We start from the raw sequence: 23,214 nt of genomic DNA, 5'->3' as shown, positions 1-23,214 counted from the left end.
CCACTCACTCATGAGTCCTCCTCTTTCTGGAGCTGACACAGGATGTAACTGGTTTGATCCAGTTAGAACCAGAAGCACTGTATAAGGCTCAAGTGACTATGTTACACAAAGTGTCTAACTCTAAACAGTTTATATGTTAAATCACAGCTTATCAAAAATAAAATATGTTGTGCTGGTTATACTTTGAAATCAAAAGGGTTACAGGTTATAATAGCTATACTTTATGCTTTCATACTTTTCTACGATCTTTCTACAATATTGATTATTGACTCCTGCTCACTACTATTGGTTATTGATCGGTGAGTGTCATACTTTTAATTGTTGTTGATAACTGATCACTGATTATTGGTTATTGATCTGTGTTTGACGCAGTGTGTGTCGGAGGCGGAGCCAACCTTCCTACCGTCAGCGGTTCAGTTTGGTTCATCCAAACACAGTCACATAACCTTCATCATCACCCCCAACACTGTCAAGAGAAGGTGAGTCTACAACCAGAGAGGGGCGGGGTTACAGCCAGAGAGGGGCGGGGTTACAGCCAGAGAGGGGTGAGGCTACAGCCAGAGAAGGGCGGGGTTACAGCCAGATAGGGGGCGTGGCTCCAGTCGGTTGTTCTCCGTCTGACTCTGCTGTCTCTCTTCGTCCTCAGCGTGTCGTTGAGGTTGTCGGTTCGAAGCCGAGCTCGTGACGGGTTGATCCTCCTCCTCTCAGACTCCAAACAGATGGACTTCGTCGTCCTCAAACTGACCGCGGGGAGACTGGTGATGTCAGCTGACCTGGGGAAAGGCCCCGCCTCCATCGCCTCTTCTGTTGCCGTTAACGACGGAGAGTGGCACACCGTGAGTTAATATAACACACACACACACACACACACACACACACACACACACACACAGTGTCAGATACACATTACCACACACATTTAGCAGAATATAGAATAAAAAATGTTGTCCCTCTAAACCCTGTTCTCATACTCAAGTAGTCTGTGCCTGCTCTCGGATTTGCTCTGCTTCTGCTCAAACTGTATATTAACCAATAGAATGACAGCTGTAGTGTTGACCAATAGAATGACAGCTGTAGTGTTGACCAATAGAATGACAGCTGTCTTGTGTTGACACTTTTTTCTCTTTAACTCTCTCTGAACTTTTTGAACATTAAGAGGTCCACCATTTACTTGTACTGTCCTAAATGTCTCTAAATGTGTCTTCAGACTCTGATTAACATGTTCTAGAGCAGGGATTCCCAAAGTGTGGGATAAAAATTCCCTTTGTACGATTTAAATTTAAAATTAAAAACGTACAATTTAATAAATAAATGCACTTCAGCTCCTGCCGCCAGACTGTCTTTTATGTACACACTAGCTAGCCTAGCTTGTGCAGCTAACAGCTAACTTCATTCATTCAGCAACATTCATGCAAATATGCTAAACTGGCTGAAATCGGGGAAACTGTCAGGTGGGACATCTGAAGCTATCAGTCATAAAAGAGGAGAGAGAGAGAGAGAGAGAGAGAGAGAGAGAGAGAGAGAGAGAGAGAGAGAGAGAGAGAGAGAGAGAGAGAGAGAGAGAGAGAGAGAGAGAGAGAGAGAGAGAGAGAGAGAGAGAGAGAGAGAGAGAGAGAGAGAGAGAGAGAGAGAGAGAGAGAGAGAGAGAGGAAATCGAACGGGAGTCAGAGACGGAGGAGACCGAAAAGGAGGAAGGGATAGCACAGACAAATGGGGAGCACATAGGCCCATCGCGGAGTCAAGGTGAAAGAAGAGGAAACGAGAGTGAGCATCAGACTGGGAAAAAAAGAGAGGGAATATGATGAAAATGATCTGGGTCTGGGCTTCACTTGGATTGGTAATGCAGATTGCCCAAAGCCACAGTGCGTGGTGTGCAGTGAGGTTCTGGCTAACAGCTGTCTGAAGCCCTCTTACTTACGTCGCCACCTGAACACCAAGCATGCCAGTGCAAGTCAAAAGCCCCTTACATTTATATATCGAAATTGGAGGAGTTACAAAACAGCCCAAAACAACTGCAGTCTCATGTGTGGTTAATTGTAAATTAAATGTGATGCAATCTGCCTCTGAGCCTGTGCGTGTGTCCTCGCCATCCTTATTGCTCTTTAAAAGTGACGCCTTGTGTAACTGAAAGTTATTGAAACTTTGTTGCAGTGTTTCAGGGCGTTTTCACACCTTCAGTTCGTTTGCTTTGTTCTGATTCAGGGATTAATATGATACAATGTTGCAGTTGCCCCTTTGTTCGGTTTGTGTTCACACTGCAACATTTAACAGCGGACTAAATATTGTAAACAAACGCCACGCGCGAGCAAACTGTTCTCTCATTGGTCCGATTTCTATGCGGCTATAAATAGGCTCTGTTGCTTCTTTTAAGGTGTGGGGGGATTGGGGGTGCGTGAACCCGGTCGGGATGTAGAAGGGGGTGCGTGGCCTAAAAAGTTTGGGAACCGCTGTTCTCGAGATTTGACCCTGGCGGTGTTTATATCGGACCCTCTTTCTCTCTCAGGTGGTCGGCGAGGTGAGCCGGCGGTCGGTGTCGGTGTCGGTGGACGGGTCGAGTCCGGTCTCTGTGTCCGTCAAAGGAAACCAGCTGGACGTGGACAACCGACTCTACCTGGGAGGACTGCCGCACGCACACACCACCAGGAGGATCAATGTGCGACACGTTCCACTCTTTATCCACAAACGATGAACCAGGTGACTCTGGCTGCCACCTGCTAGACCACCTGTAATATGGGTCCCTTCTCTTCGTCTCTCAGGCCAGCAGCAGTTTTCCGGGTTGCGTTCGCTCCGTCAGTCTGAACGGCGCCATGTTGGACCTGTCCAAGCCGGCCTCGAAGCATGATGTCACTTCCTGTTTCACCAACGACCAGTCAGGAAGTTACTTCAACGGCAGTGGATACGCCGCCTTCAGTGAGACCAACACACAACGACACCAAAAACACATCCTGCTTTAGTCTGATCACATGGTTCCAGTATTCATCTGTGTGTGTGTGTGTGTGTGTGTGTGTGTGTGTTCAGTGCGTGATGGTTATAAGGTCGGCTCTGACGTGTCGGTGTCTCTGGAGTTTCGAACGAGCCAATCAGAAGGAGTGTTTCTGGGAATCAGCAGCGCAAAGGTGGATGCCATCGGACTGGAGATGATCAACGGACAGGTGAGCACAGAGTTACCTGTGTGTGTGTGTGTGTGTGTGTGTGTGTGTGTGTGTGTGTCACATATAAACTGTGTGTGTGTGTGTGTGTGTGTGTGTGTGTGTCTGTATCTGTGTGTGTGTGTGTGCACGCGTGTGTGTGCGTGTGTGTGTGTGCGTGTGTGTGTGTGCGTGTGTGTGTGTGTGTGTGTGTGTGTGTGTCCTCAGGTGGTGTTTAATGTGAATAACGGGGCGGGTCGTGTGTCGGTGCGTTCGGTCAGGCACGTGTTGTGCGATGGACGGTGGCACCACCTGGTGGCCAGAAAGAGCAAACACACCCTGAGTCTGAGTGTCGATAGGCGGAGCTACACCACCAACAACCCTTACCCACAATCCACCTCTGCTGAGACCAACAACCCTGTTTACCTGGGAGGCTTTCCAGGTGAGAAAGGCTTCAATGAGGTGATTCACATTTTACGACACGTGTTGATGACTGACTGATGACTAACCTCTCTCTCTCTCCTCTCTGTCTACCTGTCTGTCTCTCTCTCTCCCTCTCTCCCTCTCTCTCTTCCTCTCCCTCTCTTCCTCTCTCTCCTCCTCCTCCTCCCTCCCTCTCTCTCTCTCTCTCTCTCTCTCTCTCTCTCTCTCTCTCTCTCTTCTCCTCCTCCTCCTCCTCTCTCTCCTCCTCCTCCTCCCTCCCTCTCTCTCTCTCTCTCCCTCTCCCTCCTCCTCCTCTCTCTCTCTCCCTGTCTCTCTCTCTGATACAGTCGGGGTGAAACAGAACTGCCTGTCTATCAGCTCCAGGTTCAGAGGTTGTCTGATGAACCTGCAGCTTGTTAAGTCTCACCTGAGTGACGCTCTGGACCTAAGCTCCGCCCACTTCCTGTTGGGCATCACTCCTAACTCTTGTCCTGTTGCCAAGCAATGCCCAGCCTCCCTCTGATTGGTCCGCAGATAGAAACAGGACAGAGGAGTATTAATGTTGTTGGATGATGCTCATTTCCAGCTTCACTGTAACTTTGATCTCTTTCTCCACGAATCATTAAAGATCATCTGAATATAACACGTGTTCGTTTCTCATCATTTTCACATTTATCAAACACTGTAAACATCAGAAGACTTGTTCCATGTCTGTTCTGGTTGTCTGAAGGTGAAGATGTTGAGTTTGATGAGGAGACTTTTGTCTCAACAAGATTTATACAAAGCTCCGTATTCATCGTCAGAAGAGCTTTGTGTTCATCCTGGTCAGGTGCTCATGCTGCTTGTTGCTGTTCTCGAGTCTACAATAACTTCTATAAAACATTTATACTTTAATCAGAATATGTTCTTGCTGAAAGAATAAAAAGACAGAAAGTTGGGTAATTTATTAATCATTTTATTTTATTTTAGTGGGTAAAGACATTCAGTAAGTTTTAATTCATCATGAAGAAAATAACACCTGGGGGAGCGGTCAGTCTGTCAGGTGACACCTGGGGGAGCGGTCAGTCTGTCAGGTGACACCTGGGGGAGCGGTCAGTCTGTCAGGTGACACCTGGGGGAGCGGTCAGTCTGGGATTACATACGAACACAGATCAATAAATAAATACATAGACAGGTGAATAAAATAATTTGAGTTTCCATGGCGAGATGAAAGAATGGCACATTACTATTGCATTATGGGTAAATAGAGAGCAGATTGTTGGTGCTATACAGTGAGTGGTTACAGTGCTAGCAATCATGCTATTTTACATTTCAGACAGGAGGCTGTCGGATCCATCACCTCACCAGGTGACACGGGTGAAGTCAGGTTATTATTACAGAACCTTCAGATGTGACACAAACTAATTATTGAATATTACATAAGGCGGCTGTCTCTGTCTCACAATCAGGAGTAAATATACCTGAGTCAACCAACCAATCAGATGTCTGCTTTGACCTGTAGGTGTGTCAGGTGTGTGTGGGAAGGCGGGGCTTGTTTTACTAGGAAGTAAATACAGCAGCAGGACAATTTTTGGTGAAAGTTCATCTGAAGTTGACTGGCTCTGGTTGCCATGAGAACATGTTGATGGCGTCACAGCAGCGCCACCTGTCTGTCTCTCACCTGTCTGTGTTGTGTAAATATTTTATGCCGTCTTTGTATTAAATTTGCCTGTAAATGCCATCATGAAGCTTTCAACGAGATCTAATCAAACTATTGAACTAATGCTAACGGCTCTGAAACAAACTCAGCCTTTGGCCCCGCCCCCAGTCAGACAGACAGATGCTGCTGTGTGTGTGTGTACAGGTGTACATGCATGTGTGTGTGTGTGTGTGTGTGTGTGTGTGTGTGTGTGTAAATCCTCAGTTCCATTGATGTCCACTGGGTGTCGCTGAAAACAGTGTCTACAGTTGTCTCTGGAGTCTGGACTACAGCTCCCATGATGCAGCAGAGGCCTCTCGATTCAGTCCTGAAAGAAAGACCGAAGCAGCTGTGAGACTACATTGTAAATCTAAATGTGTATATTGAATCCATCTATAGCTCATGGCCTGAAGTTCTCTGGAATCACGATAAATGATCCTTGAATAATTAAGTTAGCAAGGATAGCATCATGGTCATGCTAATTAGCATAGCACAGCAAGCTTCAAAGCATGGCCAGGCTGTTAGTGTAGCATAGCAAGGTTTTCTTCCCTGAGTGTTGTTCACCGAGTCAGCATTCTGATCACCTGAGTCATCAGGAAGGCTGTTTATTTCCTCTTCACACTATCTTCTATTTAATCCGATCATTGCACAAACCGATCCCCATCAATCTTTCCTGTCCTCCAATCAGAAGATTCCCTTCACTACCTGTGTTCTCTGGACCAATCAGAACCTCTGAGCTCCTGGTCCGTCAGTGTTTGTCTCTCCTGGTCGAACTCCGATGTTCCTGAACACCAAATTTGCGTAAAACATGCAAACACCATGTTATGAATGCTAGCATGCACCAGCCAACCAATCAGCATCCAGTACGGGACTCCACCTGTTACCTGTGATGTCACTAATCGATCACATGATCAGGAGAGACCTCTGTTTCTTTATGGACAACGACTCGTGTGACTGACAGCTCAGGATGCTGCAGCCGAGCCTCGCTGAGCACCGCAGCCAGAGCCTTAAAGAGAGACACGAGGATCAGAACCTGGTCCAGGATTAACCCTTGACTGACCACCCCCAGGTCTGTGCAGGGTTAATCCAGGTCTGTCCGGGGTTAATCCGGGTCTATTTTTGGTTAATCCAGGTATATATATATGTCATGGGTTAATCTGGGTTTGTTCAGGTCTATACTGGGTTAATCCATGTATGTATTAGTCCGTCCGGGGTTAGTCCAGGTTTGTATAGGTCTGTCCTGGGTTAGTCCAGGTATGTACAGGTGTGTCCTAGGTTAGTCCAGGTTTGTATATGTCTATCCTGGGTTAATCCAGGTATGTACAGGTGTGTCCTAGGTTAGTCCAGGTATGTACAGGTGTTCCCTAGGTTAGTCCAGGTATGTACAGGTGTGCCCTAGGTTAGTCCAGGTATGTACAGGTGTGTCTAGGTTAGTCCAGGTGTGTCCTAGGTTAGTCCAGGTATGTACAGGTGTTCCCTAGGTTAGTCCAGGTATGTACAGGTGTGCCCTAGGTTAGTCCAGGTATGTACAGGTGTGTCTAGGTTAGTCCAGGTGTGTTCTAGGTTAGTCCAGGTATGTACAGGTGTGTCCTGGAAAATCAAGACCTGTTCCTGTTATGACACTTACCTCGTCATGGTCGATTTCTGTGTCTCCAGAAATCACGATTCTCTTTTCGATTCTGGTTTCTGACATTCCTCCTTTCACTGTCTGAAGACACAGAGAAAGAGAGAAACTCAGTAAACTCTGATCAAACATCTAAACATCTTCACTGCTTCTGTCTGGTGGTGGTGGTGGTTACCTTGGTGATGTGTGTGGTGGTGGTGGTGTTGGAGGTCTCAGCAGTGAAGGTCTGGGAGCTCAGCAGTAAACCTGTAGGAGGATCAGAGTCTACGCAGCTCTGAAACACACACACACACACACACACACACACACACATCTGTCAATCAATCAATACTCTGAATCATTATTGATTTGGTTTTACCAACAAAAGTGAAAAGTTGAAATTTCCTGGAGGTGGTTCTGGTGTCACTTCATAAAAGGTGAATACTCAACAACTAAATAATCAGTTTACAAGAATGATTTATTATCTTTCCATTCATCAATAATCTCATGAAAGGTAGTGAAGCTCAAAAACACATAACTGTCCTCACCCCTGGAGCTTCATATGTGAGAGTCTTCCTCATCACTGGGACCTGCTGACAGACACAGAGAGACAACAATCACATATATACATATATATACATATATATACATATATATACATGTATATATACATGTATATATATATATACATATGTATATATATATATATATATATATATATACATATATATATATATATATACATATATATATATATATACATATATATATATATATATATATATATATATATATATATATATATATATACATATATATACATATATATACATATATATATATGTATATATATATATATGTATATATACATATATATACATATATGTATATATATATATATGTATATATACATATATATATATATATATATATATATATATATATATATATATATATATATATATATATACATATATATATATATATATATATATACATATATACATATATACATATATATATATATATATATATATATATATATATATATATATATATATATTATATATATATATATACATATATATATATATACATACATACATACATACATACATACATACATACATACATACATACATACATACATACATACATACATACATACATACATACATACATACATACATACATACATATATATATATATATATATATATATATATATATATATATATATATATATATATATACATACATACATACATACATACATACATACATACATACATACATACATACATACATACATACATACATACATACATACATATATATATATATATATATATATATATATATATATATATATATATATATATATATATATATATATATATATAGTTATGAACTCAAAACTATTTAAAATATCCTCCTAAATTACAGTTTAATCTGTAAATCCAGAGAAGCTTTAATGATGTTCAGTCTGTTTGTTGCAGCGCAGTCATCTCAGGTTTAAGTGGGGCAGGAGTCAGTGGGGCAGGTTTAACTGGGGCAGGTTTAACTGGGGCAGGAGTCAGTGGGCAGGTTTAACTGGGGCAGGAGTCAGTGGGGCAGGTTTAACTGAGGCAGGTTTCTATCTCAGGTGTTACCTCCTGCAAAGATTTGGGCTCATCATCGTCATCACTGTGGTCAGATGGCTGCGTCTGATTGGCCGAGCGCCCTGACGCGTGGCGGGCTAAAGAGGGAGGAGGGGAGTTTTCCCTGAAACTCCACCCTCCCCCGACCTCCCCAGAGTCATCCGAGTCCTGGCCTTCATGGTAAAGCCGAGAGCCCATAACGGAATGGGGTCTGGTGCCGGGGCTGTTGTTAACCTCCGCGGCAGCTGCCTCCTGCTCACCGTGGCTAACCGCAAAGTTAGCATTGATGCTATCCTGATTAGCATCGTTAGCATCTGGGCTCTGAGCCTGTCTGACTGCGGCCTCCATGGCTTCCTCCACAGCAGCCTGTGCTACCACACTGATAGCATCCTCGCTAGCATCGCTAGCCTGGCTAGCCTGGCTACTCGGCTCGTCGTCGCTGACGTCGTAATAGCTGACCTCGCGTTTATGTGGTGGACTATTAGGGTGGTTAGCATCGTTAGCATTGCGACTGTCATCATCGCTAGCCCATTCCTCTGTGACATCATCAGCATGCGACATGCAGGCCCCCGGCGGAGGGGGTGGGGGATTAGTTGGCGGCGGGCCAACCAGATTTCTTGTTGCTACCTGAGGCTGGTCTGCCATTGGCTGGTCCTGGTCACATGGCTCCGTCATCAGGAAGACCGTCTCCACCTTCTCTGAGGTCTGAAACAGAGTCAACAGACAGGGTCAACAGACAGATCCAACAGACAGGGACAACAGACAAAGTCAGCAGACAGATCCAACAGACAGAGTCAACATACATGGTCAACAGACAGAGTCAGCAGACAGATCCAACAGACAGAGTCAACAGACAGATCCAACATACATGGTCAACAGACAGAGTCAACAGACAGATCCAACAGACAGGGTCAACACACAGAGTCAATAGACAGGGTCAACAGACAGATCCAACAGACAGAGTCAGACATATCCAACAGACAGGGTCAACAGAGAGTCAACAGACGGATCCAATAGACATGGTCAAAAGACAGGGTCGACAGACAGGGTCAACAGACAGATCCAACAGACAGGGTCAACAAACAGAGTCAACAGACAGATCCAACTGACAGGGTCAACAGACAGATCCAACAGACAGATCCAACAGACAGGGTCAACAGACAGAGTCAGCAGACAGATCCAACAGACATAGTCAACAGACAGGGTCAACAGATAAAGTCAACAGACAGAGTCAATAGATAGTCAATAGACAGGGTCAATAGATAGTCAATAGACAGGGTCAATAGATAGTCAATAGCTATAGTCAACAAGTTAACAGACAGGGTCAACAGACAGAGTCAACAGACAGGGTCAACAGACAGGGTCAACAGATAAAGTCAACAGACAGGGTCAACAGACAGGGTCAACAGATAAAGTCAATAGATAGTCAATAGACAGGGTCAATATATAGAGTCAATAGAAATAGTCAACAGACAGGGTCAACAGATGGAGTCAACAGACAGAGTCAATAGACAGCTTTTGATATCTTCAAATATTAGACAGACAAGTAGACAGACAGGTGGACAGACAGGTGGACAGACAGGTAGATAGACAGACATGTAGACAGACACCTTCAGCAGATTGTGTTCTCTGAAGGTGTTTTGTTCTCTGGCCGAGTTCAGCAGAGCCGTCAGAGCAGGAGACATGTCATCAAATGTAGGTTTAGGCTGCACACACACACACACACACACACACACACACACACACACACACACACACACACACACACACACACACACACACACACACACACACACACACACACACACACACACACACACAGGTTAGAGAGACAGGTAAACAAGAGGCAGAAACTTCAGACCTTTGAATTGCAGCCATCTCATTTTTTTCAGCAAACAAGTAACGTAACGTAAAGTAAATGAAAAGTCATTGATTCTTAGTAGAAACTGACAGCCATGCAGGGGGCGTGGCCATATAAGGTGTGGTCAAATAGGGCGTGGTCCGATAGGGCGTGGTCAGAGAGTTGTTAGTAATTAGTCTGTAATTACTAATCCGTGTAACTGGGTGACATTGAAAACAGGTTTCATGGTTTTCAGTCAACAAATAAATATATGAAATATTATTCTATTACAGTTTCTACTGTGAAATCCGACCACAAGGAGGTGAGCTTTGCATTCTGGGAGGTCTTCATTTATTGATGTTTACTTCCCGACCCATCTGACCAATGAGAGGAGAGAACATTCTCACCTGACTTATACTGATGCAAGCTGATGCTAACGTTAGCTCAGCTTGTTTCTCGAATAACTTAAGATCCAGACGTCTGACTAACGTTAGCTCAGCTTGTTTCTCTGATAACTTAAGATCCAGACGTCTGATGCTAACGTTAGCTCAGCTTGTTTCTCTGATAACTTAAGATCCAGATGTCTGACACTAACGTTAGCTCAGCTTGTTCCTCTGATAACTTAATATCCAGACGTCTGACACTAACGTTAGCTCAGCTTGTTCCTCTGATAACTTAATATCCAGACGTCTGACGCTAACGTTAGCTCAGCTTGTTGCTCTGAATAATAGTAAAGCATTTTCACGTTTGATCGTAACTCAAGTAATTATATGACACCTCTGACGCTGTAGCAGGAGCTGTTAGATATGAAATGATTCTTAAAACATCTCCAGTGGTGAGACTAAACCTGAGAGCTTCAGACAAGGTGAAAAGCATCAACAAACAGGAAGTGAAGAGCAGTAAAATAAATATCAGCCAATCAAATAAACCCAGAAAACAGGAGAAAATAATAACAACATGAAAAAGATCTAATCCTTCTTTTGCACCATTTTCAACAAAGAAAGGACCAGAAATAAAATGGTGTCTGGGAGGAAGAGGAGGGAGAAGCTGAGGGGAGTTTAAACTGAACACTGCAGCTCAACACTGTCTTCCTGCTGGACAGTCTACTGCAAGACACACTGCACTGACTGCACTCACTGCACTGACTGCATTCACTGCACTCATTGCAGGTCACACTGCATTCACTGCACTCATTGCAGGACACATTGCCCTCATTGCAGGATACACTGCACTCACTGCACTCACTGCAGGACACACTGCACTCACTGAACTCATTGCAGGACACACTGCACTTACCACACTCACTGCACTCATTGCAGGACACACTGCACTCACTGCACTCACTGCAGGACACACTGCCCTCACTGCACTCATTGCAGGACACATTGCCCTTATTGCAGGACACACTGCACTCATTGCAGGACACACTGCACTGACTGCACTCACTGCAGGACACACTGCACTCACTGCACTCATTGCAGGACACACTGCACTCTTTTTTCCTGCAGTTTCTCAGAGCTGAAGTGTTCAGTTTGACTTCCTGTGTTGGGCCGGTGAGGGTTAACTTCTCGCTGCCGGGTCGTCATGCTTGTTTCCATGCCGACCACCAACCAGCCAATCACCAGCATACCAGTCCGGTTAAGGAGGGCGACGTCCTGCCCGTCAAGTGACCTGGCGGGGGGGCGGGGCTTAGACTCAGCTCATCCAGAGGAGGTTTAGGAGGAAGGAGGGGGGTCAAAGGTGAGATCACAGAGGCTCCGCCCCTACGTATGAGGTCACTGTTGATGGGCGGTTCTGACGGTGATGTCGGCGTCTTCACCTCTCGGATGGTGATCAACGGTCCCCCCGTGATGACATCATCAGCGGTGGACAGCGGGATGATTCTGACCGGCCTGCTCATCCCCGTACGCACCGTCGTCACGGTGACGTCGGAGCTGTCGTCTGTTATCGTCATGGTAACGACCCTCCCGGAGGCCGTGTCGTAGCTCCGCCCCACGGTGTAGCTCTTCTCTCTGATTGGCTGAGGAGGAGCTCGGTTTGCTATGAACCCGCCCTCCTGGAGCGCACAGATGAGCAATATGAAACGCACACAGACTGACCGACCAATCATGAGACAGGTGAGCTCAGTAACACCTGTTTGTGTTTGACTGACAGCTGAGTGGACCTACCGCTGATGAGTTGCTTTCCAGTGGGATGGCCTGAGAGACAGACAGACAGACAGACAGACAGACAGACAGGACAGAGAGAGACAGACAGAGAGAGAGGACAGAGAGAGACAGATTAGACAGAGACAGACAGAGAGACAGGGAGACAGACAGAAAGAGAGAGAGAGACAGACAAGGAGACAGACGGACAGAGACACAGACAGACAGACAGAGAGACAGACAGACAGACAGTGTTTGTAGAATAAACAGCTGCTCTGTTTAATGTAACAATGAGTTCTGTCTCACCTCTTCTGGTTCCAGAGGTTCGATCATCGGTGAGTCGTCGACTCGTCGTAGAGGTGAGGAGGCGAGACGTTTCTCCCACTCTGTCATCCCTCCTCCTCCTCCTCCCTCTAAGAAGGAGCGTCTCAGAGCGCTGATGGAGGTCTGAGGTCTCTGCTCCTCCTCTGGACTCCCCATCGTCTCCTGGAGACAGAAACAAAGTGAGTCTCATGGAGACGACGTCATGATCCATAACAATAAAACCAGGTTTACCTGAGTCCTCAAGTCCTCATCCTGATCAGACTGCCAGACAGACAGACAGACAGACACACGGACAGACAGACAGACAGACAGACAGGGTGTTGTTAGAAGAGTTTCCATCCACAGACAGGTTTCACTTTTATTTGATATTTAATCTGAAATAATCTTCAAACCTCAGTCAGATCTCCGTCCACAGCGGTGTCAGTGAGCTCCGTCTGCACACAGACAGGTCCTCATCAATATACGATGTATGTGAAACAGGTAGACAGGTAACACAGGGGAGACAGGTGAGATAGGTGAGACAGGTGAGACAGGTGAGACAGGTGAGACAGGTGTTTGTTACCTTGGTTTCCTGCTTCTGAGGAGTAGGAGGACTCTCCGGAGAGATCTCTGTCGCTCTGGTCTCCTCCTCTTCCTTCTCCTGCTGCACCTCCTCCTCCACCACCAGCACCTCCTCAACTAGGAGATAGGAGACAAAGAAGCAAGGAGAGGAGACGAGAGAACAAGGAGACAAGAAGACGAGGAGGAAAAAAGGAAACCAGAAGAGACAGAAGGAGGCGTCATTTAGTGCTTCGGTCACCTGATCTAACGTCTCTCCTCTGATTGGTTGTTGTCTGTACCTGTCTCCACCCTCCTCTCCTCCATTGTCCTCTCAGGTGTTATCGTGGTGATGAGGTCACTGACGGTGATGAACTTAGACGCTCCGTACAGACCGGCTCCCATATCTACACACACACACACACAGACAGACAGACAGACAGACACACACACACACACACTGTGATATCAACAACAACAAGGACGATAACGCTCAGGCGCATGCAAGGCAGCCCTGGCCAATCAGCCAATTAGCATTCAGAACCACCACGAAGCCATGACCACACGGCCGTGCTAACAGCGCTAACAGTGCTAACAGCGCAGAAAAAGTTCACAAACATAGCGATGCTAACTATGCTAATAATGCTAGCTGAGAGAGTCAGACCTCCTTCCTGTCGAGTTCACAAATAAAACAACAAAAGACGGCTCGAAAGGGGCGGAGCTAAAGAAGAAATTAAATGTTTATTTCTGACTTCGTGTCTCGTCGTGTTATTGACGACAGGATCGAGGTCTGACATCATGTGATGACCTCACCAGAAACAGAAGAGCTGATTGGACAGAAATAGACAGCTGATCACAGATGTGTCTGAATGAAGCAGAGCTCATCCAGCCAATCAGGAAGCAGCATTCGCTCATGAGCTGAAGGAAGTGAAGCATTCAGAACTGTGGCCAATCACAGAGCTGTACTACTACAGTACTACTACAGTACTAGTACAGTACTGATAAAGTACTGATAAAGTACGACTACAGTACTACTACAGTACTACTGCAGTGATGAGCTCTACCTGTGTGTGTACCACCGTTGGCTTTAGGGGACGTTGTGATGGCTGGAGAGCCAATCAGAGGGGATGTGGGCGTGGCCATCGGAGCTGAGGACCAATCAAAGCTCTGGTCACCAGCAAGTACAAGAAAGAACTGACCTAACACACAGCTGTACTCCTGAACCTGAACCCTCAAAACCTGAACCCCAAAAACCTGAAGCCCCAAAACCTGAACCCCCAAAACCTGAATCCTCAAAACCTGAACCCCTAAAACCTGAACCCTCAAAACCTGAACCCCCAAAACCGGAACCCCCAAAACCGGAATCCCCAAAACCTGCTACAGACGGCACTTCTGGTAAACTACTGATACCAGTATGACCAATACTTCTACTACTGGGACCAGAACTACATGACAGAGACCAGAGACCAGGACTACTACTACTGGGACAAGAACTCCTACAGGGACCAATGAGATGGTATGGTAGGTGCCAGGACCAGCATTGGTGTTCATATTAGCGACTGTGGCTCAGGTGGTACTATGAGGACCAGGACTACCTCAGTACTAGTATGATTCAGCATGAGTACCTCCATCCAGGCTGCGGCTCAGAATGTTCCTCTTGCTGATGCATCTTGGGAAATGCGGTGCCGGTCTGGAGATCTGAGCGCTGGCTCTGCGACTCTGAATCTGAGTCCGACCGCTGTAGCGAAACTTTGAACCCAGATTCAGAAACTTCTTCGGCGTCTCTTCTGGAGACACAAGCCTGAGAGATACACGGGTACGGAGAGAGACAGACGATTTCAGAGCATGTGAGGTCTCCCGTTTGTCAAGATATGTTATGTTACGTCTTGTCACATTACGTCATGTTACGTCGTGTTGCGTTACGTCGCGTTGCGTTACGTCGCGTTGCGTTACGTCGCGTTGCGTTACGTCGCGTTGCGTTACGTCGCGTTGCGTTACGTTGCGTTGCGTCTTCTCAGTTCATATCAGGTGATATCATGACATTAATCACTGACCTGAAGAAGGAGTGATGCTCCACACACACTTTCCACAGTCTTTTAGCTGATCGGTGGTTCAGCAGCTTGAAACCAATCGTAGACTCAAACTGGTCAAACTGGAGACAGAGACAGATCAGTGATGTATCGTTGACAGCTGTGTTTCATGATGTCTAGTCGGTCAGTGAAACGTGTCTCCAGTCTCTGATCAGCTGACCGGTGTTTATCTTTATGTCTTCTTCTTCTGTGGTGTTAGGGTGTGTGTGTGCCCGTGTGTGTGTGTGCGTGGGCGTTTCACCTCTCCAGGTCGGATCTTGATGTAGAAGTTGTTCCTTTTGTACGAGAGCTTCAGGATCTTCGGCCACGAGAATCTGTTGATCCTCAGTCGGTCTCTGTAGACCAGGAGGCCGCTACTGCACACGCCAAGCATGATGGCCACGTCCTCTGAGTCCTGCACGCACACACACACACACACACACACACACACACACACACACACACACACACACACACACACACACACTCACACGTTATTTCTCTGAATGTCAACATGTTCTGTTTTTATTTATTTTTTAGTCTGTTGTAATAGTTTAAGTTCATTGATGGTTTTATGATCAGTGTTAGTTTGTGTTTTTTATCATAACCTGCAGCAGCTAGCATAGCTACATGCTAACAGCAGCATCAGAGGCCACAGAGATGACAGTGATCACTTCCTGTCTGCTCTGAACAAAGGAAACACTGATGACACACACACAGACATACACACACACACACACACACACACACACTCTTACCTCTGACTGAGCTGAAGGCAAACAGTCAAAGCGACTTCCTACCATCTACTCCGTTCAGGCAGACAAAAAACAAACAGAGAAGAAGAAGAACAGCTGGTCGATATGAGGAAGTAAAACACATCAGCTATGCTGCGTTCAATGAGCCTCCAGAACATGGGACATTTAAAACACCACAGCGTGACACAACAAAAGAGCTGTTTGTGACCTGAAGGATGGTTTGTGTTCAGGATGTAGGGGGGGGGGGGGGGGGGGGGTGCTGTTGCTGTGGCGACAGTCTTTATCCAGAGGACTGTGATTTATTTCCAGCTGTTCTTCCTTCATGTTTCACTTCCAACTGCTTATTTCACTTCTTCATATTTATATAACGTCATCTAACAATCCATGAACTGAGCTCTGATTGGTCAGGAGGCAGAGCTTACATCTCCAGCATCACCTGCTCCGTTCAGCATCAGTTACCATGGTTACCAGACGAGGAGCACAAACCCTGATCCAGGTACAGGGACCTGGTCTCTGTGGATCCGGACTGACAATGAAGTGAACCAGAGTCGATCTGTTTAATCTGCACCTCTGTGACTGAGAGACGGAATCAATGATGGAAAAATCATTACTGACACACACACACACACACACACACACACACACACACACACACACACACACACACACACACACACAGAAACGATTGATCAGGACAGGAAGTGTGTCATGTATTGATCAGATTGTTGAGAATCAGAACATCAGCAGCACACTGATGTCTGTATTAAGGGCAAAGGATTCTATACTGTATATGTAAATATTTATTTATATATTCATTTATATACATATATACATATATATATATATATATATACATAAATATGTACATTTGAATATTTATATGTATATATATATATATATATATGTATATTTCTATGAAAAAGTCGTATGATAAGTAACTACATTATCTATCCAAAGTTAACGTGTGTCCAATAATTCAAAAAGATGTTTAATATAAACAGGAGACTGCTACTACTAATACTATGTGTAAGTCTAAACATCAAGTACTGTTTTATAATTATTTAGACTGAAGCTCTTTTTTCATCATCATTCTTTCACTTTTCCCAGATTAAAGAACCCTGAAGCTCCGCCCCATCAGGACACCTGGGACAGGTTCCTCCATTAAAGGTTTGACAGAACTCAGATGAAGTGAAATGATGGTGGAGATGTTTACTCATGCAGCCTGCATCGTGTCTTATTGTGTTGATTTCTTTATTTCAGGTCATCTTCATGTTGTGTGTTTTTACCTTTGCGTGATGAAGGTCGACTCCGTACATAGAAAGTTTCTTCACGTTGTCCAGGAAGTGCATCTCTGCTTCAACTGGTGTCATTCCTCTAAACACACAAATCTAGTTTTAACAGCTGTTATTTGTTTGGGTTTGTTTTTCTTCTTAAAATTGACGTTAACATATAATTAAATGTGAGAACCTGTAAGTCTTGTGCAGCTCAATGATCTTCTCCTCCATCTCTTTGGTTTGATTTGGAGCGAAACAGAGTTCACTGACGTAATCTGAACCACACTCATCTGAAATATACAGAGAGAGAGACAGAAAGGTGGTCAGAGACAGACAGCAGGGTATGGTAGGGTATGTCAGAGAGCGTAAAGCAGGATATGGTAGGGTATATCAGAGAAGGGTACAGCAAGGTACAGTATGGTATGGTAGGGTGTCAGAGAAGGGTACAGCAAGGTATGGTAGGGTATGGTAGGGTACAGCAAGGTACAGTAGGGTATGGTAGGGTACGTCAGAGAGGGTACAGCAGGGTATGGTAGGGTATGGTAGGGTATATCAGAGAAGGGTACAACAAGGTATGGTAGGGTATATCAGAGAAGGGTACATCAAGGTATGGTAGGGTATGGTAGGGTAGAGAAGGGTACAGCGTGGTATGGTAGGGTACAGCAAGGTATGGTAGGGTACGTCAGAGAGGGTACAGCAGGGTACAGTAGGGTATGTCAGAGAAGGGTACAGCAAGGTACAGTAGGGTATGGTAGGATATGTCAGACAGGGTACAGCAGGGTACAGTAGGGTATATCAGAGAGGGTACCGCAGGGTATGTTAGAGAGGGTACAGCAGGGTATGGTAGGGTATGTCAGAGAGGGTACAGCAGGGTATGGTAGGGTATGTCAGAGAGGGTACAACAGGGTAAGGTAGGGTATGTCAGAGAGGGTACAGCAGGGTATGGTAGGGTATGTCAGAGAGGGTACAGCAGGGTAAGGTAGGGTATGTCAGAGAGGGTACAGCAGGGTACAGTAGGGTAAAGTAGGGTATGTCAGAGAAGAGTACAGCAGGGTATGTCAGAGAAGAGTACAGCAGGGTAAAGTAGGGTATGTCAGAGAAGGGTAGAGGGTACAGCAAAGTATGGTAGGGTATGTCAGAGAGGGTACAGCAGAGTATGGTAAGGTGTCAGAGAAGAGTACAGCAGGATATGGTAGGGTATGTCAGAGAAGGGTACAGCAGCATATGGTAGGATATGTCAGAGAGGGTACAGTAGGGTAAGGTAGGGTATGTCAGAGAGGGTACAGCAGGGTACTGTAGTGTATGTCAGAGAGGGTACAGCATGGTATGTTAGGGTATGTCAGAGAAGAGTACAGCAGGGTACAGTAGGGTATGTCAGAGAAGGGTACAGCAGGGTATGGTAGGGTATGTGAGAGACGGTACAGCAGGGTATGGTAGGGTATGTCAGAGAAGGATACGGTAGGGTATGGTAGGGTATATCAGTGAAGGGTACAGCAGGGAAAGGTAGGGAATGTCAGAGAAGGTACAGCAAGGTAAGGGTACATCACAGAAGGCTCTGGCAGGATGTTTTAGGGTGTAATCGGGTATCTTCAGTTGAAGTACCAGGATCGTAGTCTCCGAGCTCTGATTGGACGGTGTACGAGCTGAGGACGGTGTGAGTCGCAAAGGAACATGGGAGATGCCCAGAAACTATATCCTGTCTGAGCTGGAGACACAGGAAGTACCTGCAAACAGAAAGGGGGGGGGACTCTCTCAGGTGTCTAAACAGGTGACAACATGTTGGTATTGATCTCTGATTGACAGATGAGTGGATCTACCTGGTAATGTCCTCAGAGAGCTGGGCGGGGTCAGGGGGGTAAAACTTGACGTTAAAGGAGAAGTTCCAGGGAACACCTGAGAGACAGCGAGGGGGAAGCATTTCATCATTTAATTCAATATTAATCTCTAATTTATCGATTTTAAATGACTCAATTTAACGATCTGATTACCTGTAAACCTGAACTAACCACTTAGCCTGTTAACCAAAGATCACATTTGAATGCCCCGCCCACCAGTGAAAAGGGGGCGGGGCTACTGACCTCTGACCTGCTTCTTCATCTCCTTTGCTGGATCCAACCAGTTCTATGAGACGAGAGGTAAAGGACAGAGATCAGAGAGACAGACAGAGAGACAGACAGGCAGAGACAGGCAGACAGACACACAGAAAGACAGACGGGTACCTTGTTGTTGTCCATGTCTCTGAAGGACAAAGCAAAGTAGTCTCTCTCCAGCAGGTTGACGTGTTCACAAACTTTGTCAAACAGCTGAACACCATGAGCTCGTTTCTACAGAAGAAGAAGAGATTAACATTTATTTATCCTCCACCTGTCTCTCCTCCACCTGTCTTTCTTCCACCTGTCTCTCCTCCACCTGTCTTTCTTCCACCTGTCTCTCCTCCACCTGTCTTTCCCCCACATGTCTCCACCTGTCTTTCTTCTACTTGTCTCTCTCCACCTGCCTCCCCTCCACCTGTCTCTCCTCCACCTGTCTCCCCCATATGTCTCCACCTGTCTCTGCTCTACATGTCACCTCCACCTGTCTCCCATCCACCTGTCTCTCCTCCACCTGTCTCCCTCATATGTCTCCACCTGTCTCTCCTTCACCTGTCTCCCCTCCACCTGTCTCCCCATATGTCTCCACCTGTCTCTCCTCCACCTGATTCTCCTCCATGTGTCTCTCTCCACCTGTCTCTCCTCCACCTGTCTCCCCCATATGTCTCCACCTGTCTCTGCTCTACATGTCACCTCCACCTGTCTCTCCTCCACCTGTCTCCCTCATATGTCTCCACCTGTCTCTCCTTCACCTGTCTCCCCTCCACCTGTCTCCCCATATGTCTCCACCTGTCTCTCCTCCACCTGATTCTCCTCCATGTGTCTCTCTCCACCTGTCTCTCCTCCACCTGTCTCCCTCATATGTCTCCACCTGTCTCTCCTTCACCTGTCTCCCCTCCACCTGTCTCCCCATATGTCTCCACCTGTCGCTCCTCCACCTGATTCTCCTCCATGTGTCTCTCTCCACCTGTCTCTTCCCCACGTCTCTCTCTACCTGTCTCTCTCCACCTGCCTCTCCTCCACCTGTCTCACCTCCACAGTGCAGGTGAACAGTGAGCCGTCCAGCAGGGACACCTTGGTCTGCATGGTCCTAAAGCTCAGCGGGTTTCTGGCCGGAGAGCGAGCGATTCGACTGCTCGACGACAGGTGACTCGTCGAATCCTCGGCCAATGAGCTGTGAGCTTGGCTCTGGGACGGCCCGCCCTCCCCTCCCTGAGGACGCAGGAAGTGATGTCACTCTTCACAGACCTGATCAATAATCTATTTATTTATTTCTTGGTGTGTTGTTGTTGGTTTCTTTACCTGTTTAGGCGTGGAGTGGGCGGCGGCTTCAGGGAAAGACTCCGCCTCTTTGGACTGGGCCTCCTGTGGCTCACCTGGCTCTGTCGTCATGGTGATTCACCTGAGCAACACAGACACAGAAGCTGGAAGCTGATTGGCTGTCAGGGAGACGACAAACAGCCAATCACAGAGCTCCAAATCCTGTGAAGTCAGGCTCATGGGTATTGTAGTATTCAGAGTCAAACAATCTAAACCAGCACTGGTCTCTAGCTGATGATGTCATCAGCCTGAGCCCCATTGTGACCATCTGGTGACCCCTCCAGCTGTCAGGTGAAGGGTTGCCATGGTAACACATGTGTGGAGGGGGGGGGGGATTGGAGTTGAAAGCAATTTAATGTAATCTGGATTCAGACAGACAACAATGATGTGTGTGTGTGTGTGTGTGTGTGTGTGTGTTCATTTATTATATTGTATATTACATGTACTGAACATATAATATTATACTTTATAGTTTTTCCTCCACAACTTCTTCACATATTGATTCCAGTTTAGATATTTGATTTAGTTTGTAAAGAGTTACTGAATATATTATTATGAGGGCCCGAGCACCTAATGTTCATTATTATTATTATTATTATTGTCATATACATATATATATATATCATTTATATATACAGTATATCATATATATATGGTATATATATGTGTATATATATATATGATACATATATATCATATATATATATACCATATATATATATATGTGTGTATATAAATGTATATATGTATATATATATATCATATATATATATATATATACATATATACATATATATATGGTATATATATGTGTATATATATATACACATATATATACACATATATATATGTGTATATCATATATATGTATATACACATATATATATATATGTGTATATAAATGTATATATGTATATAACAGACACTTGATGCAATAGTTTCCGGTTGGGAGTGTTTGAGTCTTTGTCGTCCTGCAGCTGGAAACACCCCGCTGCAACACACACACACACACACACACACACACACACACACACACACACACACACACACACACACACACACACTGAGCTGCAGTGTGATGAGGCAGAATTGATACTCAGTCTCTCTCTCTGTCTCTGTGATCGATATTAAACTGATAGTCGCTTCTATCAGTGATCAATAAGCTCCTCCTCTTCCTCCTCTTCCTCCTCCTCTGTAAATAAAAACCATCATCTCATATATTTACCTGTCCTCGTGCAGGACGCTCGCCCTCTTCCTCCCGTTAACGGACGCTTTTTTTTAAAAACGTCATCTCTCTCTACGACACAACGCAGGGCGGCGGAGCGGTGACGTAACGACGCACGCTGCGGAGATGACGCTTTAACTAGTATTTATTTAACTAGTGGTTGTTTATAAAAGGAAGGTATTAGCTTGTATTGTATTAGTATCTGGGATCAATAAAGTTTATTTAAATGTAGAGTATTTTGTACAAACACTGCGATTAATATGTCTTTAAAAACAACACTGTAATAATAATATTACTACGTATACTAATGTATTTCTACAGAGTACAGTGATATTATTACTTACTTTTTATAGTATGTGTATAGTGTATAGTGGTATTATTACTACATAAAGTATTTGTACAGAGTATTGTTACTTTCATCGACTGTGTTTGAGTTTTACTCACCAGTTATTTGGAGACAGGAAGTCAACGAGACGATAGGAAAAGAAGAGGAAGAAACCATGTTAGTCGGATTCTCAAAGGGAATGAACCTAAACCTGAACCCAGAGGTGAACCTAGACCTGTACCTAGACCTGAACCCAGAGCTGAACCTAGACCTGAACCCAGACCTGAACCCAGACCTGAACCTAAACCTGAACCCAGACCTGAACCTAGACCTGTACCAAGACCTGTACCTAGACCTGAACCCAGACCTGAACCCAGACCTGAACCCAGAGCTGAACTTAGACCTGTACCTAGACCTGAACCTAGAGCTGAACCTAAACCTGAGCCCAGACCTTCAATAAATCTTACAAACTCAGAGTATGTGTTGTACTATGAAGTACTGCAGTATTTAAAGTACTCCTGCTGCTGACACGTTCAAAGGGTTCACAGAGGATGAAGATGATGATGACGAAGAAGATGATGATAATGATGATGAAGAAGAAGATGACGATGATGATGATGCAGATGATGATGATGAAGATGATGATGATGAAGATGATGAAGATGATGAAGAAGAAGATGACGATGATGAAGATGCAGATGATGATGATGAAGATGATAAAGATGAAGATGAAGATGATGGAGGACCGATCAGACGACATCAAACAGTCACATCACAATAACTACACACACTTTTAGATGAACCTGAGTTTTACCTGTGCAGGTGTTCAGAGTCTCAGT

General features: G+C 45.2%; 2 protein-coding genes across 23 annotated transcripts in view; one reads left to right on the top strand and one right to left on the bottom strand.

Annotated features, from left to right (window-relative positions):
• lama1 (laminin, alpha 1) overlaps positions 1-4,074 on the top strand; it is a 28,973-nt gene extending 24,899 nt beyond the window's left edge. Inside the window, exons 58-64 of the mRNA XM_076085285.1 lie at positions 373-479; positions 647-836; positions 2,504-2,653; positions 2,757-2,910; positions 3,019-3,152; positions 3,357-3,570; positions 3,899-4,074. Coding sequence (XP_075941400.1) covers positions 373-479; positions 647-836; positions 2,504-2,653; positions 2,757-2,910; positions 3,019-3,152; positions 3,357-3,570; positions 3,899-4,074 — 1,125 coding nt within the window. The remainder of the gene's footprint in view (positions 1-372; positions 480-646; positions 837-2,503; positions 2,654-2,756; positions 2,911-3,018; positions 3,153-3,356; positions 3,571-3,898) is intronic.
• A 416-nt stretch (positions 4,075-4,490) lies between these two features.
• On the bottom strand, positions 4,491-22,127 carry LOC142943636 (protein 4.1-like). 22 transcript variants are annotated; one of them, XR_012952109.1, is made up of 29 exons: positions 22,051-22,127; positions 20,808-20,907; positions 20,538-20,717; positions 19,635-19,739; positions 19,494-19,536; positions 19,233-19,308; positions 19,018-19,139; positions 17,609-17,705; positions 17,428-17,515; positions 16,145-16,189; positions 15,649-15,801; positions 15,372-15,469; positions 14,943-15,118; positions 14,382-14,465; positions 13,620-13,724; positions 13,343-13,458; positions 13,173-13,214; positions 13,012-13,041; positions 12,763-12,942; positions 12,481-12,510; positions 11,943-12,368; positions 10,083-10,178; positions 8,485-9,177; positions 7,381-7,425; positions 7,029-7,127; positions 6,857-6,937; positions 6,114-6,235; positions 5,814-6,013; positions 4,491-5,557 (listed from the first exon to the last, which is right to left on the bottom strand). XR_012952109.1 is itself a non-coding variant. In XM_076085249.1 (28 exons), exons 2-27 carry the CDS (start codon positions 20,895-20,897, stop codon positions 6,125-6,127), a joined length of 3,411 nt encoding a protein of 1,136 aa, XP_075941364.1. In that variant the 5' UTR covers positions 20,898-20,907; positions 22,051-22,127; the 3' UTR covers positions 4,491-5,557; positions 6,114-6,124. The 22 variants fall into 22 exon arrangements, 20 of the variants coding, with proteins under 20 accessions (XP_075941364.1, XP_075941366.1, XP_075941378.1 ...); XR_012952110.1 differs by lacking the exon at positions 5,814-6,013 and having other exon boundaries at positions 4,491-4,631; positions 4,663-5,557; XM_076085249.1 differs by lacking the exon at positions 5,814-6,013.
• Positions 22,128-23,214: the final 1,087 nt, after the last annotated feature.

Source organism: Anarhichas minor, unplaced genomic scaffold (assembly GCF_050575085.1).
Source record: "Anarhichas minor isolate MPS153535 unplaced genomic scaffold, ASM5057508v1 ptg000148l, whole genome shotgun sequence".
Lineage (NCBI taxonomy): Eukaryota > Metazoa > Chordata > Actinopteri > Perciformes > Anarhichadidae > Anarhichas > Anarhichas minor.
This window is presented reverse-complemented; position numbering and strand designations above follow the sequence as displayed.

Bases quoted from the DNA above. Each gene is read 5' to 3' on its own strand.
- LOC142943636 (XM_076085249.1), bottom strand. From the start codon at position 20,897: ATGACGACAGAGCCAGGTGAGCCACAGGAGGCCCAGTCCAAAGAGGCG. The intron at 12,943-13,011 runs GTAAACCTGGTT...TTCTGTCTCCAG, and splicing joins ATGAGGACTTGAGGACTCAG to GAGACGATGGGGAGTCCAGA. The intron at 7,426-8,484 runs GTAACACCTGAG...TGTGTCTGTCAG, and splicing joins AGCCCAAATCTTTGCAGGAG to CAGGTCCCAGTGATGAGGAA.